General features: G+C 45.6%; 1 protein-coding gene across 1 annotated transcript; it reads right to left on the reverse strand.

The window, feature by feature from the left end:
* On the reverse strand, positions 1-16,131 carry MINPP1 (multiple inositol-polyphosphate phosphatase 1). Its single transcript, XM_058840764.1, has 5 exons — positions 15,555-16,131; positions 14,747-14,935; positions 13,767-13,864; positions 12,687-12,820; positions 1-3,782 (listed from the first exon to the last, which is right to left on the reverse strand). Exons 1-5 carry the CDS (start codon positions 16,093-16,095, stop codon positions 3,383-3,385), a joined length of 1,362 nt encoding a protein of 453 aa, XP_058696747.1. The 5' UTR covers positions 16,096-16,131; the 3' UTR covers positions 1-3,382.
* Between the last annotated feature and the right edge of the window lie 5,079 nt (positions 16,132-21,210).

Genomic DNA, 21,210 nt, shown 5'->3' on the forward strand with positions numbered 1-21,210 from the left:
TAAGTGTAAAAACCTAATTAAGGCATTTTTTATTAGCCACTGAGAAATCTGATGACTTAAAATAATCAGGGACACCAACACATGTAACAGCAACCTCCCAACTGTATTTTGAAGGAAAACACAACCATGATTCCAAAGATCACATCATTATTGCTTCTCAGAAAACAGATGAAGAAAAGTGTGCAGTTTTATTTCACAGCACTAAAAATCAAAAAATTCTCCAAATTCATCCAGTTAGTACCAGATCACTACAAATCCGTATTTGACAGCTCCACACTCACCAGAAAAACAGCAGCTCTTATTAGACAGAAAAAAAATCGCTTGCCAGAATGATTAACCATTTAACAAATTAAACTGTACTTCACACATATTGAAGGCCAGCATATAAGAACACTGTTGGTATTTCCCATCAGTGAAAGCTTCCAGTTTCAGAAAGGTTGCAAAGAGTCCTTGACAGATGTCTGAGATGAGGCCTCCAGAGCCACAGGAAGGAGGAGAAAGCATTATTTTTCTTGCAGGACTTTTGCAGGATGTGGGAATGTGCACTGCCAGGGGATGTGGCAGCCTGAGCAAACACTACACACTGAGCTAGTGCCCATCTTTGGATAAGTATTTTGATCCATTTTAGTTCTCTTTTAAGTATCTAAACAAATGTCTTTGTTTATTAGACAAAAGGATCAGAGTGAAGTCACCTCCCCAGTGCTAAGAACCAGAGTAAGTGCCTGGAGTATTTACATGTCCCAACACTTCTACAGTGCCACAATGGTGCAGTTTCCACACCGAGCCTCTAATTCTGCCAAAGGAGTGAGTCAGAGCATCCTCTAAACACAGATCAGAGCCCCAGCAGCACATTTTCCTCTCCAGATAATTGCTGACAGCCACTGAAGAGAGATCTGTTACACTGGTGGTATCAGGGACCAAGGCTCCAAGGTGAAACTGGGAACAGCTTCTGAGGCATCACCCGCAGAATTTAAACATACAATCAACCTGTTGATGCAAAAAGGGCACTCCACAATAGGAGTTTTTTGGTTCCTGCACCTCATCTGGCACACAATCAAAAAAGCAGTCAAGTGCAATGTAGTCTTCTTTCCATAAGGAAGAAGGATGTATCTTTTAACAAATGTGATGTCTTAAAATCAGCCTTGCTGAACTGACAACAGAATCCTCCATTCATCTCACATAGTCAGGCTTTCATCCCTTCTGTTCATGAATCATCACTGACTCATAGAAAAAAATATTTGTTCAAAGGTGGATTTTCTCACTCTCGTATCTGCTCTTTCCAAACTTAACTGCCTTTAAACAAAGGCTCATTTGTAGCCTGACTAAAATGTTGCAATGAAGTTCCTAACTGCAATCTGTCACAACCATTTCCATCAGTTGACTTAGTCTCAAGGTAGGATCATGTGAAAAAGGAGACATGCAAAGGTGATTGAGCAGTAGTCATATGCAGGGGCTGACAATTATCCTGACCTATATTCCTCTGGTTGTTGCAGCACTGAACTCCTCCCTAACCATTTCCCCAGCTTCAGAAAGAGCTGCTGGTTTAACATAGGCAAGTGCTGAAATATTTGAATCAGTATCTTCAGTGATCTCTTGGTCTCTTCAGCAAGTGGTGCACTAATCAAACAGGGCCCTACAAACACAGGTAGGGAAATGCCCTTAACTCAGAGAGCAAAAACCAGGTGTTCAATTGCTCCTTAGCTTACAGGTATGTAAATACAAAGTGATTTTCATACAATGTAGATTAAGAAGAAAAAAAGTGACAAAAGGCTGAGTCCTCAAGAGAAAAAAAAATTAAAAAAACATACACTATGTGTAACTTCTCTACTTGGAATTTGGCTTTTTTCTGTTTTTGCAGCAGTTAAGTTCCCAGTTCTGGGGGTGAACCTACAGAAAGAACTTATCAGGTGCGCAGTAGACATTTATACCCTCAATTGCTGCAAGTTATACTGTGGTAATCACTTATTCCCAGTCTTCACCTCCTGCCCAGGAAACACAGCAAAATAAACCCCACTTTTCAGGGTGAGCTCTGAATGCTCATAAGATGGTGGGAGTTCACACTTCAAGAGCTACCAGCACCATAAATCCACGCCCTCATTTACTTTTGGGCAACTTGGTCAAACAGCCATTCCCTTGCAGGTGATGAACAAATTTTTATCTGACTTAATTCAGACATTTCTCATCAGTTATCTTCAGTTTTCCTTTTACTGTCACACTGCTGAACTCTAAAATACTCCCCAGCTTTCAGGCATAAGGGAACATACTTAAAGTGCAGTTGCTTTAAAATATCACCAGTGCCATTCACCTCTTTAAAACCAGCTGCATTTCAAAAGCAAGGTGGCACATCAAAAATGTAAGGCCTACATAAATGGCAGCTTGTTTGGCACCTTAAAGCCAACAGAAGTCAAGTTTCAGCCCAATCTTTATACAGCTCAAAAACTTGGATTTAGAGTTAGCAACAATTCTGTTTCAGGCAGGAGATATCAGAGGTGCTTTCCAGCCAGAGCTGGTAGGAAAACTGTCAGCACCTGGCCAGGACCAAGAGATTCAAAGCTATGGCACAGCCTAACCTGAATGTCCCAGCCCAAATAACACCAGAAATGGATGGTGTTAGTGAAAGGACACTCCATAGTATTTAGAGAATAACTGCTGCATGTCCCAGAGGACCTTAAAGGAAGAGTGGCTACTTTCCACTGCCTCACTTTCACTTTTTTCTCCTACTTCTTTTTAAAGATAATTTACTTACCCTGGAGACTAACTTGCTATGCAGGATGGGTCGATGATGACCTTAAGACCTTTAATTCCTTGCCCCTTTTCAAGCAGGTGATGCATGCAGGAACTCCTCCTGCTTTAAAATGCCCAAAATAGAAATGGTGCTGTCCAGGCAGAAGTTGTGCAGCTGTGGAGAAGAATTACGTACCCTCTCCCTTCTAGAAGCTTGGGAAAAGGATCAAAAAAAGGTTTGAAATACTTCATGCATGGCACAGGAAAACAGCAGCTAGAAACACAGGGAGCACAAAGCAACACTGAATCAGTGCAACCACGCTCAGATCCAATAAAACAGAAGCTGCCCCAGCTCTTAAATCCATCTATGGCCCATTCATAACAGCAGTAACCAATGAAATCAGCTTATTTTCCCACATAAACAGACAGGTATTTGTGTCTTGCATCACGCATTTGTTACAACTTCCCTGTGATAGCAGTTGTTTATGCAGTCCTGCTTATGCAACAGAGAACCAGTGCACTGAGCTGAGACAACCCCCCAAATCTGCAAGGTTAGAAAGTCAACACAGCAGCAGCAAATCATCTGAAGTGCTTGTTCCCAACACCTGTGGAATTGAAGCCAGACCGATTTGATGAAGGCCCACTCTGTTTCCTTCCCTCACAGCTCATCGACAGCAGTGACGTTGACCGTGGGCAATTCGCACTCCTCTTTGAAGTGGCAGTTTTCCAGGATGTCCTTGTAGTAGTCCTTGAGGTCTGTGTAGGTGGAGATGGTCTCGTTGGAGTACTGGAAGGACAGCAGTTTCTCATTGAGCAGCAGCTGCACCTGGTACTCCTCCTGGGAGGCGTTCACGTGGTCGCAGTGGTAGAGCACAAACACCAGGTTGGCTGCGTAAGGCACAATGCGGCCGCTGCGGAATTTCCGATGCGCTTGCCGGGCGTAGTTGCTGGCCAAGAGAGGCTCATCATCTTTGAAGTAACCCATCAGGGCAAGCAGGGGCTGGAGGGTCTCTGCATGCCCAACTTGGACAATCAAAGGTGAAGAAATGGGTTTGGAGCTACAAAAGAAAAGAAGCATAAGGGATGAGCAAGCGGCTGTGCTTTAAAACAAAACAACACATCACACAGCTACCAGCAACCACGGCTGAAGGATGCCTTGAGCCTGTGGTACTCCTGAGAAAAACCTGTTTGGGAATTCCAGCCTGTTACAGACATTTTAAATGCAGCTTCCTAAACTTTCTCCAGTTATTGATCTGAGGCCAATGCAGTGAGAGTTTCAGCAAGGCCAAGTGCCGGGTCCTACCCTGGGGTCACCCCAAGCCCTGCAGCTCCAGGCTGGGGCAGAGGGGCTGGAAAGGGCCCGTCAGGAAAGGCCCTGGGGAAAGCTCCTGTGCCAGCGGCTGGACAGGAGCCCAGGGGGGCACAAGGCCAATGGCCCCTGGGCTGTGCCAGCATGGGCTGGCCCTGCTGAGGGACCTCGAGGGCTGGGTCCAGTTCTGGGCCCTGAGAGCCCTGGAGGGGCTTGAGTGTGTCCAGGGAAGGGAACAGAGCTCACACAGTCAAGCCCTTCACTGGATGTGAGAGAGTCTCCTTCAAATCATCAGCAGCATTTACCAGATTTAGTCTGAAGACAGTGATCCAGTGATCCAGGAGAACAGCTGTTCCTCCCCAGTTTAGCAGTCCAAATGACCAGCAGCAATACTGCTATTACCAATTCCTGAGGACACCAAGCAGTCCAGAAGGAGATGATGTTCCCTCAGGAACAGGTCAGCAAATCAAGCCAGACTGGTACCATGACAGGGGACAGTTTATGTAACAAAAGGTTACACAGCGCTCAGCCAAAGGAGAGATAAGAGCTGGCTTGCTGTGCCAGGAAGCACCAGCCAAGAGGAAAACCTGACCCTTGCTCCAGAGAAGGATGATGGCTTTTGGGAATCATTTCCAAGTGGCCCATGGTCACTTGATCTAGCCCAGGTAAATACAAGTTTAGCTTTCAGGAGACATCTTGATTGGTCAGAAAAGGAGGCGTTTCCTCCGCTCCAACCCAGAGCAATGGAGAGACTTGCCTGTGGATTGGAACTTTGATCAGCTCAGCAGGAATTCAGTGCTGGGCCAGGATAGAGCCTGCCAGCTCAGTGCAGCCATGGTGTTTGTGCAGTCTGACACACACCTTGTACCATGCTCTGGTGAGCCTGAGCCCTTCTGACTCCACTCCTCAGACTCTCCCTTTAGACAAAACATCCCTTAAAAAATATATCCAGACCCTGCCTCTGTTCTCTGTTCAAAAGAAGCAGCCTTCAATCCACATAGAAATTCTCTGTGAAGGACACTGTATTTTTTCCCACCTATGCCTTCGCACCAAGATCTTTACATCTACCACACTCTTCCAGCTCCTCCAAAATCAGTGATCCTGCCCACCTTCGCCCCTTGCTATTTATGATCCCGTCACTCATTTTAAAATTGCAAAGCTTTTGGGTTCTTGAATCCCTTTCTCTTCCCTCTCTTGTCCACTTGACCAGTTCACATGTATCCTTCCCATCCACACACACCTGCAGGGAAGTATTTTTAGGTTTAAGGACACATTCACATCCCTCCTGTCACAGCAGCAAGACACAGATGTCTGTGGGAGGAAACCAGAAGGCCATTCCTTTGATCTCCTCCAATTTCCAGCTCAGAAGTCTCCAGGGCCAAAGGTGGCTTCTAAATAATGAATCACTCCTTTGCCAAATCTTTCCCTCAGTCCACATGCATTTCTGGCACATACAACGTCCTGTAGCAAGGAGTTGCACAGCTTCACACATTGCTCTTAATTTTTTCTGTTTGTAGATACCATGTCCCATTTGATCTGTTCTACTCAGAGCTTTGCAATAGTGTTCTTTCCAAGTTGAGATATCCTACCTTAGTCCTTCCACAATTTTCCACATGAGGTATATCCCTTTAAATCAGAATATGCAGATACGCAGGAACCATAAGTTACACAGAAATTGATGCTACACCCATGAGCACTCTGCTTAATTCTTGATATCCAGCATGGAATCATAGAATGGTTTGGATTGGAAGGGACCCTAAAGATCATCTCACACATTCCATAGACCAGGCTGCTCCAAGCCCCATTTGCCTGAAGTTTGAAGTATCCTGAACAGCTACAACAACTCAACCCCTGAGCAATAATCCAACCAACAGGTGATAAGAAGATCATTTTCCCCGACATGGATTACTTGACAGGTCTGCAGTTTTCCAGCCCAGTCAGTCTCACCAAGTCCTTTCATAATCTTCCTAGCAGAAGCACTTCATCTCATTTATCTTGAATAAAACTGCTACATTTGCAATACCACTGAACTTGTCACCTCTTTTTCGTAGGTAATTTACAACATTCGGAGCAGGTCAGATCTTTTCAGCTCTATCTTTACTAAGAAAAATCAATTAGCTGTCTCTACCCTCCATTTTATGTAATTTTATCAATTTTTTCCCTGTGCAAAGACTTTTCCCCTTAACCCTACCTTTAGGTAAGGAAACCTGTTCAGAAAGATGTTTGGAAATCATGACTGTGGCTACTTGATCACCTTATTTTATATTTGCTGATCCCCCCAAGAGCTCCAAGAGGAATGTTTTCCTTTTAAAGAGCCATCCTAACACTTCTCAGGTGTATCAGATTCATCAAGGTGCTCAGCAGTACTAGTCTGGAGTATTATTTCAACAAGACTGGTCTGGAATTCTGATTATCTCCTGGAGCTGCTCTTTTAATTTTACCCTTGTTTAATTATTTGTACTTTCATGTCATCTCAGCCACATGGTGGTCTTTGTTTTGTTAACTAAGAGGGAGGCTGGGGATGCAAATATGCTGCTAGAATCTCCAGAACAACCTTACATAGGCATTAGTAGCTCCACAGGGAATGGATTTCACATCCCACCACTCAAAAAAGGCTTCAGAAATGCCAAGACAAAAAAAAAAAAAAAAAAAAAATAATAAAACATTCTGGCTATCAATGCTGGCTTTAAGCAAAGTTTGGCTTTACCTTTCAGCCAATGCCAAGCAGGAATGTTGAAATGGAAGTAAATCACAAAAAAAAGAGAGGAAAAAATAAATCATAAATAAACCAGCAAGGCTTATGTTTGCAAAGCAGGAAACAAATTACAGCACAGACAAGTTTTTAAGAACAAAGGAAGAAGTAGGAAAAGAAGGACTAAACAAGGTGCTCATTCTCAGTGCAGCTTGAGCTTTTCCTTCACCTGCCTTAGCTTCATGAAATCCTCATGCCAACAGGCCAAACAGCCTTGGGAGGCAAAACAAACCTCTCCCACTCAGAGCTATCCCACTGGATTAGTTTAATGAGGATTAAAAGTGTTTCCTGATACCACACCGTTTTCCACAGCCTCTTTAACACAGCATGCCTGGTATTTCACCAGTACTGGTGATTTCCCAGACTGCTCCAGCACTCCCTGTTCAGGCTCCAGGGTCAAGGCTCCAGATCAGATGTAGTTTCCCATCATCAGCAATGGCAATCAAAATGGCCATCAAGGTTAAAGAGCAGTATTTTTAATTGTGGGGAAAATGATGACAGATTACCTCTTCAGATAATACACATAGGCAAAGGTTACAGCTGCCACTGCATTTCTGATAAAAGCAGAGCAAGCAACAAAACACTGATAAACAGTAGCACAGGCTGATAAAATATTAAATGGCAGGCTTGATGTTTCCATGCTCAATTTGCCTCACAATCTATCAATGACTCAGCATCTTGATGGAACCACCAAAGTTCTCAACATCATATTCCAGCAATTATTAATGGCATTTCAATCCACTTTTCCCCTCCCTTTTATTTACTAGTACATGGCTTGAGAAAGCCCACTGAGGAAATCTCATTCCCACCTTTGAAGGGAGATGAAGGGACTGTGCATAAAACTCTGCCATAAAATATTAGGAGCTGGTTTGAAAGTGATTGATTTCATATTCATTTCATGGGGCACTTCCAAATGAGCAGCAGGGCTCTCAGTAGGCAGAGCACAAACAGGTTTCATTGGAGAGATGTGCCATTTCCTGAACTGCCCACATTGGGGTTTCATGGTTTGTCTTTTTTCACCTTTTAAGTAAATCTGACCACAGATGAAAATGGACAAAGTGCTGAACAATGCAGCAGCACAAGCCCAAAAGCTGAGTCTCACCATGGTGGGAAAAAAGCTTTGTAGAGAAGCACAGACATGGGATTTTTCATCCAGGCAAATTCTAGTTCTCCTGGACCTCAGCAGATTTGGGTTTAACTCTGAATCTTCTGCATCAGCTCACCCATCCTCAAGAGTAGATCATTCCTACTCTTCCCAGGATTACTGATAGTTCATTTTCCATATGGAAAAAGTGAACTTTCTTTTAACCAAAGTTTACTTCCTAAGCACTGATTGGACTTTCAGTTAGAAATAACTCAAACCCCAGGAAATAGTGGGATAAGATGAAACATTTCCTGCAGCAAAGCTCAACTGGACAACCTTCAAAAAATACCTTCTGTGCAGTTCTTGGAGGGAAGTTTTAACACCTGTTTAACAAGCAAGCTTATACCACATTCTGTCCCTTTTCTCCCTAATAAAAAAGCCAGGCCAAAGGACTCCAAAACCTGCTTTCAACTATGGAATCCTTCATCCTTCTCACTTCCCCCTGTGATTTATTTCAGAGGAAAAAAAAAAGTTGGACAAACCCTAAACATAGCAGGAAGCAGCAGAGATGAGGGAAGGCAGTGGTGGCACTCAGAGGGCAGCACAAATATTTAACAGTGTTAAAGCTCAGAGAGTTTTCACCAGTGTGAAGAAGAATAAAGAAAGTTAAATAGTAGTAAGTCCTCATATGTCAAAATTTCCACCATAAATAGAAGACAGACAATAATTCCCAGAATCAGCACCAACACAACAAAATGCCACCAACTAATACTGACAAGAGAAAATTTTTCTTCTATTGCAACAAGGAACAAGCTCACTCATGACAAAAGCAAACTTGAAGAGCTGACTGGACCACAAAACTCATTAAAAACACTGATTAAAAGGCTCTTATCTAGTCCTGCAACACTTAAATCACTCAGAGCTAATTAGGCTAGGCCTCCTTATGTTTCACTGCAGAGCTGCTGCACTTTCAAAGCCTCTCTCCTGGCTGATACCACCTCTCCCCTTGCTTCAGACCTCAGAAAGCTGCAGCAGCACGATGCTCAGTGTTGATCCATCATGAGCCAAAACCAAATGGCTGATGGCACTTGCCAAACCCTTGCTGCCCAAGGTGGACACTGGTCAGACCAGCTCATTTGTCTGGTACTTGTCTGGTGCTGTTTTATTTGGGTTTTTTGTTCTTACATAAAAGGGTATGACTACCAAAGCTGCTCAGATACTTTTCCAGATCAATCCTAAGCAAGCATATATTAATTGATTAATGTGAGATTGAGGACATCACTGAAAGGCCCAAGAAACTTTAAATCTCCAGTTCTGTGCAGACATATGAACAGCCACATTCCCAGGGGAGAGACCCTGGGCTGCGCAGCTCTCTGAGCCATGTCAGCACACACTTCAGAAATGCAGACACAGGGATCCTGCTGAATGTGCCACAAGGATCTGTGGTAAATTTAACAACCCTGGCTTTCCCCAAAATCTCCCTTTACTCATGTCAGAAGTTCCACCTTTGAAAGATGGAGCAATCAAAGCCAACCACACACTCTGATAGAGAGCTGCTGACTGAAACATCAACTGTTTATTAATGAAAGTCATCCCAGCAGCAGTGAAGGGATTTTTCATAAAAAAAAACCTGACAGAACGTTTTGAACCTGAGCAAAAGAGGATTTTCAATCTAATTATTTCATTGCTACTGTACACACAGAAGCTTTTTGCTCAGTTCCCTTTGTAGAGTTTTGAACTGTGAAGTGGTTTCAGATCATCCATTCTATTCCTTTGTACTGAGTCATAGGTTTGGAAGGAGCAATTAAGGCACAGCAGTAAATGACTCCTGTAATGTTACCTATTGTGCAGGGAAGTGACCTGCAGAGAGAAAGGCAAATTACATGCAACAATAAAAGCTACCAATAAATTGCCAAATGGTTTTGTTTACCGTACATCTTTGTGATGTAACTCACAAAGATCAACCTCAATCGATCTTGAAACAAAGTCAAATTCAAGTAAGTATTTTTTATTTTATTTTAATACCTTGGGCCCATTTACTCTCTCAGAGGAAACCACCACCAAATATTTTGCAATGCATATGTGCAGCTAGGCTGGTATTTATCAATACACACTATAAATACTGAGAGGGCTGCACAAAGCATCCTCACAGTTTCCAGTGCCTTATGGTAACCCATTTGGACAGTACAAGCAATAACAGGTACTTCATATTCTTTCACCAGCAAGAAATACTAAATATTTGAAGCTAGAAGGAAAAAAAAAGCAACCAGGCAGTTTAAAACAGCTTTAGTGAATAGCTGATATGCTTTAAAGTGTGCCACAACTGATTTGCAAATCTACCTCTGCCCAAGTGTGCAGCTGCAAAGATTTTTAAAATCAGATGAGCAGCTTCATATTGTATAAAGTACCAAAATACCTGAATTTCTCATCAACACACAGAGTTCCTGTGGGCAAAACACTGTTCATTAAACTGCTGGGAACACCAGCAGTGAAAAGTAACTCTTCAGGAGCTCTCTGGCTATTTTCTATCCCTAGCAGGTGGACTTGGGAAAAACACAATTCTTTATAATTGTGAAGGTGTAAGACAACTGCCCAGCTATGCCATTTCAGTACAGCAAATCACATGGGTTTGATACGTAACGAGTGAGATTTTTAACCAGTCTATTTCCTAAGCAGAAATGGCTTCATTTTATAAACATCTCTTCTGATAAATTTAATTATATTTTTGTAACTATGAAAATTTGTATGGAAGAAAGAGAGCCCTGGCCCCCACCCTACCCCTTTCACAGCTTTTAACACTGTCTTGATGTACAGCAAGACCTGCACAGAAGAGACTATTGCTAGTTTAAACATCAGAGTTATACTCGAATTCACATGGTGGAAAAGCCTAAAAACTGAATTTCTGAAACTTCTGCACTGCAAACTGAAAGTGGAACTAATTAGGAATAGGTATTTATTACCACATTTACCATAGTCTTAATCATAGACTAATAAGCAGGAAGGGTATTCCACCAGGAAATAAAAGCAAGCTTTGATAAGGCAACTAAGTTTGGTGAGCAGATTGCAAGGGCCACAATCACGTCACAGAAGAAGCAGGTTCTCTTTTTAATTTCACTATAACTGGGAATGAAAACAGAACAAAGCTACTGAACATAAATGCATAAAGTATGCTACAAAAATACAGCTTTGCCAACACTGCTCTCCACTGCCAAGTCTGGAGCAGAACAGATAATCCAGATCTTTCAGCTTCTTCCCAAAACAGAAACGCTTTCCTTTTTACTTCTGGAAAGCCCAGTCTAAGCTTTCCAAAAAGAAAAAAAAAAACTTTGGGGCAAAAATAATGCCCTAGAAGTAAATTTATTTTCCTTTAATTTTTAGAGTAATTTCTTGTTCTTAAATTTTTAGAGCAAGCAGCCAGTTATAAATCAATGTTAAACACCATTAAATTGAAACAACATTCCACTGAAAGACATTTCATAATCACCAAAGTTCATTTTCTGATAATGCTGCAAAAATATCTGTTGTCTTGAAGTTGATCATCACCATAAAAAGAAAGAAGAGACTGGCATATCTTTTTATTTGTATGTTTTCTCATTTTCATTGTACTCTCACACTGCCACAGGGTGTCTCTCCATAGATGAAAAAAGAGATAAATCTCTCTGTGTAGATGAAATAGGATTAGCTGCATCTCTGCTCCCTAGATTCCAAGAGAGACAAGCTGGCCTCTGGTAGATTCCCACATCCTCTCCAGGGTTACCCAACCCAGCTTATTCCCAGGTCTCCAGTGCTTTACGACTGCCACCTTCTGTTGTGGAAGGGAGTAACATTCCTGTGGCGCTCGGCTACCTCCTACGGCTCTCCCGTTCCTCTTAAAGATGAGGCTCATCCTGAAGGCTGCTCACCCGGCTTGGAATTTTGCAAGATTTAGGGTCCTGATCCTTCCCACTCACTACCTGCTTCCCTCTGTGAGGGTAAAACAACACCAGAGCCCCAGGTGTTGCAACTGAGCCTTCCATAGCCAGTGCTGGAACACACAAAATTACCACGGTGCTCGGGAGCTCTGCCTCAGACACCTGCTCTTCCCACCTCCCAATTTAGCAGCTGGTGATCCAGCTCCAAATAAAGCTGAAATCTTCATCTGTACCTCTTTGTTCCAACTACAGCTTCTGGGTTTTTAAAAATCTGTTGTTATTATTAAGTTTACAGGGATGTTTTATATACAGTTGAGACACACAGCTGCACCTAGTGCGTGAAATGTAAGGATTGAAAGGCTCTCAAAGAGGAAATTGCACTAAAAGGGAACAAAACTGATCACTCTCCTTCCATTATATAATCCTATCCTTGATACCTTCACTTTTATAAAATTTCCATACCAATCTGCTAAGGTATTAATCCATGTGACTGATTACTAACCATGAATTTGTAATTGTTCAGTTTACATAAGAGCATGCACACAGGTTGTAAATTAACATTTAAGCAACAAATTATTTTTAACAAAAAAAAGCCCATAATTTTAACTCAATGTCTCCTCTCAAACTGCAAGAAGAGAACACCACTGTCAGACAGCAGTTGGCTGTCCCCTGAAGGCCTGTGTGGAGCAGCAAGTTAAAAGATGGAAATACTTTAGCTGAGCACAAAAGCATCAATGAAAGCAAAACTGCTCCAGTAAAAATTGTATTCTTGCTGTTAAAATTCCCTGAGCTCCAACTCCCCTAATGTTGCCATGTTTGGAAGTACTGAACTTCCTCTCACATGAAATCCAGCACAGGACTGACCACAGAAAGCTCACCCCAAAGCACTGAAGCTTCTCGATTTACCTTTTGCTCTCTTCCACAGCTTTGTCCAAGTGCTGGAAGATATCTTGGAATAAAATGCAGCTGGAACGACTGTTGATGTCATAGCCATATCCTCTTTTCCAGTATTGCTTCAGGTCGTTCAGGTATTCCAGCACCTAAAGTTAGAGCTCACAGGTTTTTATTACTGCACCAAGGGAAAACAGAAAGCTCAGAGCCTGCAGCAATAACAACAAACCCAAACATCAAGGCTCCAGCTGAAACTACTTCAGCACAAAAGCAGACAACAGAACAGACCAAAGAGCAGCCAAATTCAGCGTCTGGCAACAATCACGGTCAGGTGAGATGCTTCACATCACAAGACAACCACTATCCACTGCTTTTTTAGCACTTCTGATTTTGCCTTTGGCTCATGATTCTTCCCAAAGAATCCATCCCACACCTTCAGCCCAACTTGTCTGTTTTCACGTTCCAGAGACATGTGCACATCTCCAGTAGACAGAACTGTGCCTCGGAATTATGCAAGAGCACACGGTACTCTGCTCATTCTCTGTGCCTTTCCTGACAACTCCTGGCATCAAAGGCATTTCCCACCTCTCTGCTGAATTATTTTTAACTAGACTGAACAGAGCAGGTCTCAGCAGAAGCCCACGGTGACCCTGATCCTCTTAGTCAGGATATCACTTATTCCTAACTGCCCACCCTTTAGCCAAACACCTACCCATGAAAAGGTCTCCTCTTTTCCCAGGGGTGCAAATTTCCTTAAGAGCCTTGGGGGAGCCTTACTGAACATCAGAAGTTACATCAGACAGTTTTGAAAGAAGAGGAACAAACATTTGTCTCATTTATCTGGGTTCTACTGGGTTTTGTCAAGAGTCACTTATTTGTTTTAAGAGAGCTGATAGTCCCCAAAACCAAATGAAGAGTCTTAGAGGCCCTGGAAGACCTCACCTGATGTACCCCGGAGTGGATGTGACCACATGGTTCGGTCACGTGAAAAACACACATTATAGAATGGTTTAGGATGGAAGGCCATTTAAGACCACCCCATTTCAAACTCCCTGCCACTTTACACTAGAGCAGGTTGCTCCAAGCCCCACGTACCTTAGCATCTTCTTCACTGAAGAGAGAACACCATGGGGAGGTCACATTCTTTATGGCTAGTTCATATGAGCAGGTGAGGAAAGCCACTTGAACAAGATCTGCAATAAATCCAACAAACAAACAAGAGATAAACCACTGCTACACAAGTAGCAACTTCCTCTCCTCAGTTTACCTCTAAAATGAATTGCAATTACTGTTTCACAATGCAAACAATGAAATCCAATAAATAACTGGCAGGACAAAGAAGCACCAAAAATACACAGTTTAGCAGAATTATTGCGCAAAATCAAAATTTTGGACTGCAAACCTCACATTACATCATTGCAAGGGGAAAACAAGAGCATTTCACATGAAATGTTGCCCACCTGCTGATGTGTAATAGGTGTCAGCTGCTGGTGCAGCCACACAGGTCAGAGGAGTCAACACAGAGTAGCTGTGAGGTCTCGGACAACTCCCACTCCACATCAGCAGCTGAGCAGGAGCAGCACAAGGCTGAACTTTGTTTCCAGTGTGTCCCTAATGTTGCAATCCCAACAGCAACACTTATTTTGGGGCGCTTTTCCCACCACTTGAGGGCACAGGGAAACCCAGCACTTCTGCGTTGGACAGGTGAGTTACCACACAGACACACAGGGCTGCTTTTACTCAGGTCATTTATGTGCTTGAGTTGTAATGGGCTTCACAAAAGCTACACCTGCTCCAGAAAGTAAAACTAAAATACTCAAATCCCTCCAAAACCAGGTAAAACTGATTTCATCTGAAGGAAAGATGTTTTCAAACATCTTTTTCTTCTGACTACTATCCAACAATCATTCATTACTGCAACACCAACACAGACTTACAGTCTCATGCACTTAATTAGAGACTGCATCTCCAAGCGACAGCCACTTTAAATTACCTCCTCTGCATAACTACACATCTTGGAAGTCTGTTCTTGGCCAGCGTTGGAGCCGAAGCCACCTGTAACAGGAATTCCTTACCTGCATTTAGCTCCTCCACTGGCAAACACAAGGCACTGGCCACCTTCTCCAGGACCTTCTTCATCTCAGGCCCCTCTTTGAAGGCATTCACCTGGCACATGGCTGTGTCATTCTCCTCCACCAGGGCTACAAACTTGGCGCAGTGATCAAAGAACCGCATCAGGGAGTCGTTAACTTCAACCTCCACCTCTGAAAGAAACGTGGGCATCAGGAGGAGCACCACCATCCCCAAGGGTACAAGCACATGGCCACCGTGACACCCTCCAAGGGACAGCCCGCTCACCACAATCCCTACGAAGGGGACGCAGGGTCCCCCTCAACCTGGGCATGGGGTATGTGGGACTGGTCTTGTGGCTTCCCTCAACCCCAGGGAGAGCAGGGGACATCCCCAACCCCTCTGGGAGCATGGGGGAGCTCCCTCAGGGAGGAATTCTTCCAGCAACCCAGGAAGGCATCAGGAGTCCCCCAGAACCTCAGAGAGGTCATGGTGCCCCCTCAGGGCTGGATCGAGGCTCCCCCAGCTCTCAGGGAAAGCAGAGATGGTGTGAGGCACCCCCATCCCCTTTGGGAGAGCCGGGAATCCCTCAGGGAAGGCCAGGGGCTGCCCCAGTCCCCCAGGGAGGACACGGGAGTCATTCAATCAGGCCATGAGATTCTCTCACCTCCTCAGGGAGCAGGCCCCCAGAGAGCACCTGGCGCGCCCTCAGGAGGGCACGGGAGTCTCCCATCCCCTTGGCAGCGCTGGGAATCCCTCAGTCCTTCAGTAAAAGCCAAGGGCCCTCCCCAGGGCAGGGTGTCGGGCACTCACCGTCGCCGCCGAAGTCGAGGGTGGGCCCGAGGCCGCGGCGGAAGGCCGCCCCGCTCTGCAGGCAGCGGTGCTTGGAGCTGCTGGCCAGCGCCAGGCGGCGGCGGGCGGCGAAGAGCGCGGGGAAGCGGGCGGCCATGCGCCGGGCCAGCTGCTCCATGTCGCGCCGGCCCTGCGGCGCCAGCCGCCCGTCCAGGCTCTCCTCGTACCACATGGGCCAGTCGGCCAGAGCGGCGGCGGCGGGGCAGGCGGCGGCTCCCGGGGCCCGGCGGAGCAGCCGGGCGTGCAGCTCGCCCAGCCGGCGGATCTGCCCGGCCGTGGGGTAGCGGGTACCGTGCCGGAGCACGGCGCGGAGCTGCAGCGGTGTGCAGGAGGCGGGCAGCGACCCGCCCGCCCCGGGACCCAGCGACAGCGGGTCGCTCACCAGGTGCGGGTTCACCTCCTCGTAGCGGGACTTGGTGCCGAAGTAGCCGCTCAGCCCCGCGCTCGCCGGCGGCAGGACGAGGAGCAGCAGCAGCAGACCGGCTTCCCGGCGAGGCGCCATGGCTGCAACTGCGCGGCTGCCGCAGGAAGAGGAGGAGCGGGGCCGCCTCTTCACGGCTTCAGCCGCCCCAGGGACCGCCCCAGCCCCGCTCCTCCCGTCCCCTCACGGCTCCGCCCGCCTCCTCACTGCTTCGGCCGCCCCTTCGCGGCTTCACTCGGCACAGCGCAGCTCCTCATGGCTCCTCACGGCATCACCCGCCCCATCGCAGCTTCACCCGGGCCCTCTCGGCTTCACGCGTCCCCTCACGGCTTTGTCCAGCCCGGGACACTCGCAGCCAGGCGGGGCGGAGGCGGAGGCGGGAGCCCTGAGGGGAGCCATGAGCTGTCTGACCCATTTCTGCATCTGCTTTGCCGCTATGGAGCATCACTGACTTCACGGAGCTCAGTAAAAACAAAAAAGTCAATGCACAGTCAGACGAGGGGAATGGTTTAATTCCTCTGTAGAGGCAGAACAACTGCATCGACTGCAGTAGGGAAACAGAGGCAGAGACAAGGTACACTGGCTTTCTCTGTGTATAAAAGTCAGAGCAAACCCTGTGAAGCAGATGGGCTCAGGACAACCTAACCTTCTTCTTGGTAGTCAGTGTCCAAGATGTGCTAGTTCTGAAAAATTTAAAATTGCTCCTCTTTCTTCTCTGCAGTTGTGTAATGTATTACCAACTCTGTGGTTTCCTATTACCAAAAATAGCACCTTGTTCAACTGGTAACAGAATGTGCTGCTGTCCCTTGGAGTCCTGTTTTAGAGAATTTATCTATCTGATAATGTAAAGCAACAGCAGAAACTTCCTAGCCAATCTCTACCATGTTTTATTCATCAATTAGTCTAATTAGCATTTAAATTAGCTAAATTTTAAGACCAGTCAAAACCGTGTACCTAGGCTGTGCTGGGAATGGGGCAAGTGGGGATGTGGAAGCAAACTTTAAAGCTATCTGCTTCTCAGAGCTCTGTGAAAGCTTCAGCTATGATGTGCGTATCTCTGTCATTAGAGAAGCTCTGGCAAAGATAGATTTTTTTAAAAGTTAGTACAATCTCCTCTCTGTTGCTTCTTAATGGCAGAAATTCATCCCAAACCAGGAATGCTGCTGGGGACTGCAGCTCCCCTCATAATTTGCTTTGCCCTCCAACATGGGCAATCAAAGCCAAAAAGGGTCTTTCACAGGTGTTTCTGGTTTGTTTTTTTTTTTTTTGCTAAAAACTAGCTGTATTGCACTCAAAGTAAGGTAGTGATGGTGTGAGGGTGTTGCAGTCCACAACCTCAGGATCTTGTCCAGAGAAGGCGCAGGGTTCTGGGGACCAGCATGGAACACCAACGAGACGGGCCTTTGTTCATGAAACCATTTATTCAGCACGGGAAAAAGCTCAGATCCACAACAGAAAGTACCAAACAGAGGCTGAGCAGGGGTTTTTGAGGGACAGAACTCTTGAGGGTCTCCACCTTTGAAGGTGGAGTTCAGGGTCAGGGACCACTAGAAACACAGCAAGGGAGAAATCCCCCAAACCCAATCTGAACTCCTGGGCCGCCCTTCACAAGGGGTTTGGGGTGGGACAATGCTTATCTGAAGAAGTAACTTTTTACCTCCCCAGGGCACGTCACAACATGAGGGGATTGTAGGTGGCTGCTGCAGGGGTTGGCAGCATGGGGAATGTGGGTTTTTCCATATAATCATAGAATGTCTTGAGTTGGAAGGGACACACATAGATCACTGAACCACAGAATCCCAGGACCACTGAGGCTGGAAAATCCCTCCCAGCCCATGGAGTCCAAGCTGTGCCTGATCCCCACCTTGTCCCCAGCCCAGAGCACTGAGTGCCACGTCCAGCCCTTCCCTGGACACCTCCAGGCATGGGGACTCCAAAGCTCCCTGGGCAGCCCCTGCCAAGGCCTGAGCTCCCTTGCCATGGAGAAATTCCTCCTGGTGTCCAACCTGAGCCTCCCCTGGCACAGCTTGAGGCCGTTTCCCCTTGTCCTGTCCCTGTTCCCTGGCAGCAGAGCCCGACCCCCCCTGGCTGTCCCCTCCTGTCAGGGAGTTGTGGCATGGTAAAGACACCCCTGAGTCTCCTCACAGTAGTCCAACTCCTTTTAACATGTTTTTTTTTGTTCCCAGCAAGAGCAAGTAGAAATAAGCAGCTGTGTAAAAACAAGTGGCAGCAAGAAGTTTGCAGCCAGGGAAGGATGCTTCCAGCTGGGAGCTGTGTCCGGGGCACCACCAGAATTGGTTATAAACACAGGATCCCAGGATGGCTGAGGCTGAAGGGAGCTCAGTGGGCAGCTGGTGCCACCTCCCAGCTCCAGCAGGGCCATCCCAGAGCACAGGGCACAGCATTGTGTGCACACAGCTCTGCCACAGCCCCAGGCAGGAGAGCCCACAGCCTCTCTGGCCAATGTGTTCAGGGCTGGGCACTGCCCAGGGAAGAAGTTCTGCCTCCTGGCCAGGGGGAATTGCTGCCATCAGGCCCTGCCCGTGCCTCTGGTGCCATTGCTGGGCCCCCGGAGCAGAGGCTGGGCCCTGCTGGGAGCCCTCCCTGCAGACACTCCTCAGTCACATCCCGCTGGCAAGGCTGGCAGCATGGAATGATGGCATTGTAATGACCTATCCAGAAAAGCTTAGAGAGGCTTAGAAAAGCAAAGAATAAAAAGAGGCATCCTGTGGAAAAGCCTGAGCAGCGCAGTGGTGACACATCAGGTTATAAAACAGTTTGGGCAAAAGCATAAGCAAAACATCCCCATGCTGATTATACCCATTTTCAGCTAAACCCTCACGACTGAATAGCTACCAGCATGTAGCTAAGGAAACAGAGTTATCTGAGCTTTTGGCCCACAGCACATCCTGGGGAGGCTTGTGTTTTATAGAGTCAGACTTTACTCCCTGCCTGCATATTCAGTCTATTGCTGCTGCAGCTGAGAATTTTCAGTGAATAAATAAATTTTCATGATCTATTTAGTCCACTAGTGAAATGCTATTGGAAAATGTGCACCTCACCTGTCTCCCACCTTCTCAATATCCAAAAGAAAGTGCTAATGCAAGAGTATGCTAAGGCTCAAACAGGTCAGGTAAAGCCTGTAATAGTGAAAGGGAAAAGAAAATATGAGAATAAGTAAATGGTTTAAAGCTTCTGGGCAAAGTTATGGGCTCTCTGTTGGAGCAGGGCAGTGTGACTCAGCTGTCTCCCAGTGACTCTGTGCAGGGCTACTTGGCCCCTTTCCTGTGGTTCATTTAGTTTATATTAGACATATCTACCACAAATCACTTCTAGCCTATCATCTTTTATAACAAAACCAGCATGAGACTACATACAGTGTTGCTTTGAAACCTACCGAGGGGATTTTATAAATACCGAGGAAAATACCCATTCCATCTTCTGCATAATTATTCACTGTAAGAAATCTGCAGTTGGTTTTAGTAGGAAAAGGATTTTGCATATTACATATAATATTTTGCATATTATAGTGTGCACATCAGCTGCTGTGTGTGAGGGAGAAAAAGAGAACTCAAAGAGTTTTTTGTTAGAGATTGTAAATGTGATGTTAAAAGGGTAATAAAATAAAAACTTGTTTGTGATCCCAGTTTCTGCTCCAGAAAGGGATTTCTATGTTCTAAGTAGTCAAGGACACAGAGTTAACCTACAGAATCCCTTCCTTGCTCCTCTCACACCACATTAAATCATCACATCCTATCATACCCCATGAAATTGTTCAGATGTGTATTTTGAATGGTTTCACAGGATATTTTCTATTAGGACAGGGAAAATCTTATCAATAAGATATAATTCTTTGAGGAGTCACAACACCTCTAGTGCATATCCCAAAACTCTGGACAAAGCATTTACACAACAGCCACATTGCCACTTTCACCCTCCACGAGTATTGTCATGTTCTTTTTTGGTCCTTGTGTTTTCTTTATATCTAAATCAGAGGCCAAAACCATTCACAAACATGCCTGTTCCAAATGCAACATTATCAGATTGTTCTGTCTTCTGTTCTCATTTATTGTTTTGTTTTATTTTTTTTCTTTCCATCTTCAGTTCTGGTGATGCTGAGGGTGGTTAGTTCATGACTCACATTTCCACAGCAGCATTTTTTTTGTTCTCTTGCAGTGCAATCAGATAGTCCTGTCCTGAATAATTTCCTTGTTTCTGCTTCATCTATGGATTTTCTGTAGAGATGCATCAATTTCCAAACCAAGCTCTATTCAAAACACAACTGAGAAAGTTAATGCACCAACCTCTTCTGAAACCTCTCTTTTTTTTTCTTATAAACCCTCCTGCTCCTCACTGCTTTGGTGGCCTGTAATTGCCATTAATGGAAGTGTATTTCTTTAGTAGTGAAAGGACAGAGAACCCCAATTTTCCTCTGTCCCCAGCTGAGTGTGTGCCATTAGCTGGTTTTTCCAGCTAATGAAGAAAATGCTCCCATTGCCAGTCTGAGCGCTGGGGTAATTCCCACAGTACAAAACTCACTGCCTGCACCTGTACAAGTGACGCATGGTTTCAGCTCTCTGTGCAATGCTTTTAAACCCAAAGATATTAATTACATGTCCAGGGAGGAAAGGTGTCAGCCCCTAATTCTGTGTTCTGCTTTCCTTCTCCATGCAACCTCATTCCTTCACTGTCAAGGAACAGTTCTCTAAGCAAGAATCTCTTCCTGCTGGCTGGCAGCCATTCCTTATTATCTGATGAGCAGCCATGATTTTAGGAGAGGAAATAATCATAGAATCACAGAATGATTTGGGTTGGAAAGAACCTTAAAGATCATCCAGTACCAAACTCCCTGCCATGGGCAGGGACACCTTCCACTATCCCAGGCTGATCCAAGCCCCAAAGTCCAACCTGGCCTTGGACACTTCCAGGGATCCAGGGGCAGCCACAGCTGCTCTGGGCACCCTGTGCCAGGGCCTGCCCACCCTCCCAGGGAACAATTCCTTCCCAATATCCCATCTATCCCTGCCCTCTCAAAGTGGGAATTCATTCCCCCTTGTCACTCCATCCCTTGTACAGAATCTCTCCCCATCTTTCTTTTCAGCTCCATCAGGCCCTGGAAGGTCACAATTTGGTCACCCCAAAGCTTCTCCTCTCCAGGCTGAACAATCCCAGCTGTCCCAGCCTTTCCTCCCAGCA

Source organism: Poecile atricapillus, chromosome 6 (assembly GCF_030490865.1).
Source record: "Poecile atricapillus isolate bPoeAtr1 chromosome 6, bPoeAtr1.hap1, whole genome shotgun sequence".
NCBI classification, from domain to species: Eukaryota; Metazoa; Chordata; class Aves; order Passeriformes; family Paridae; genus Poecile; species Poecile atricapillus.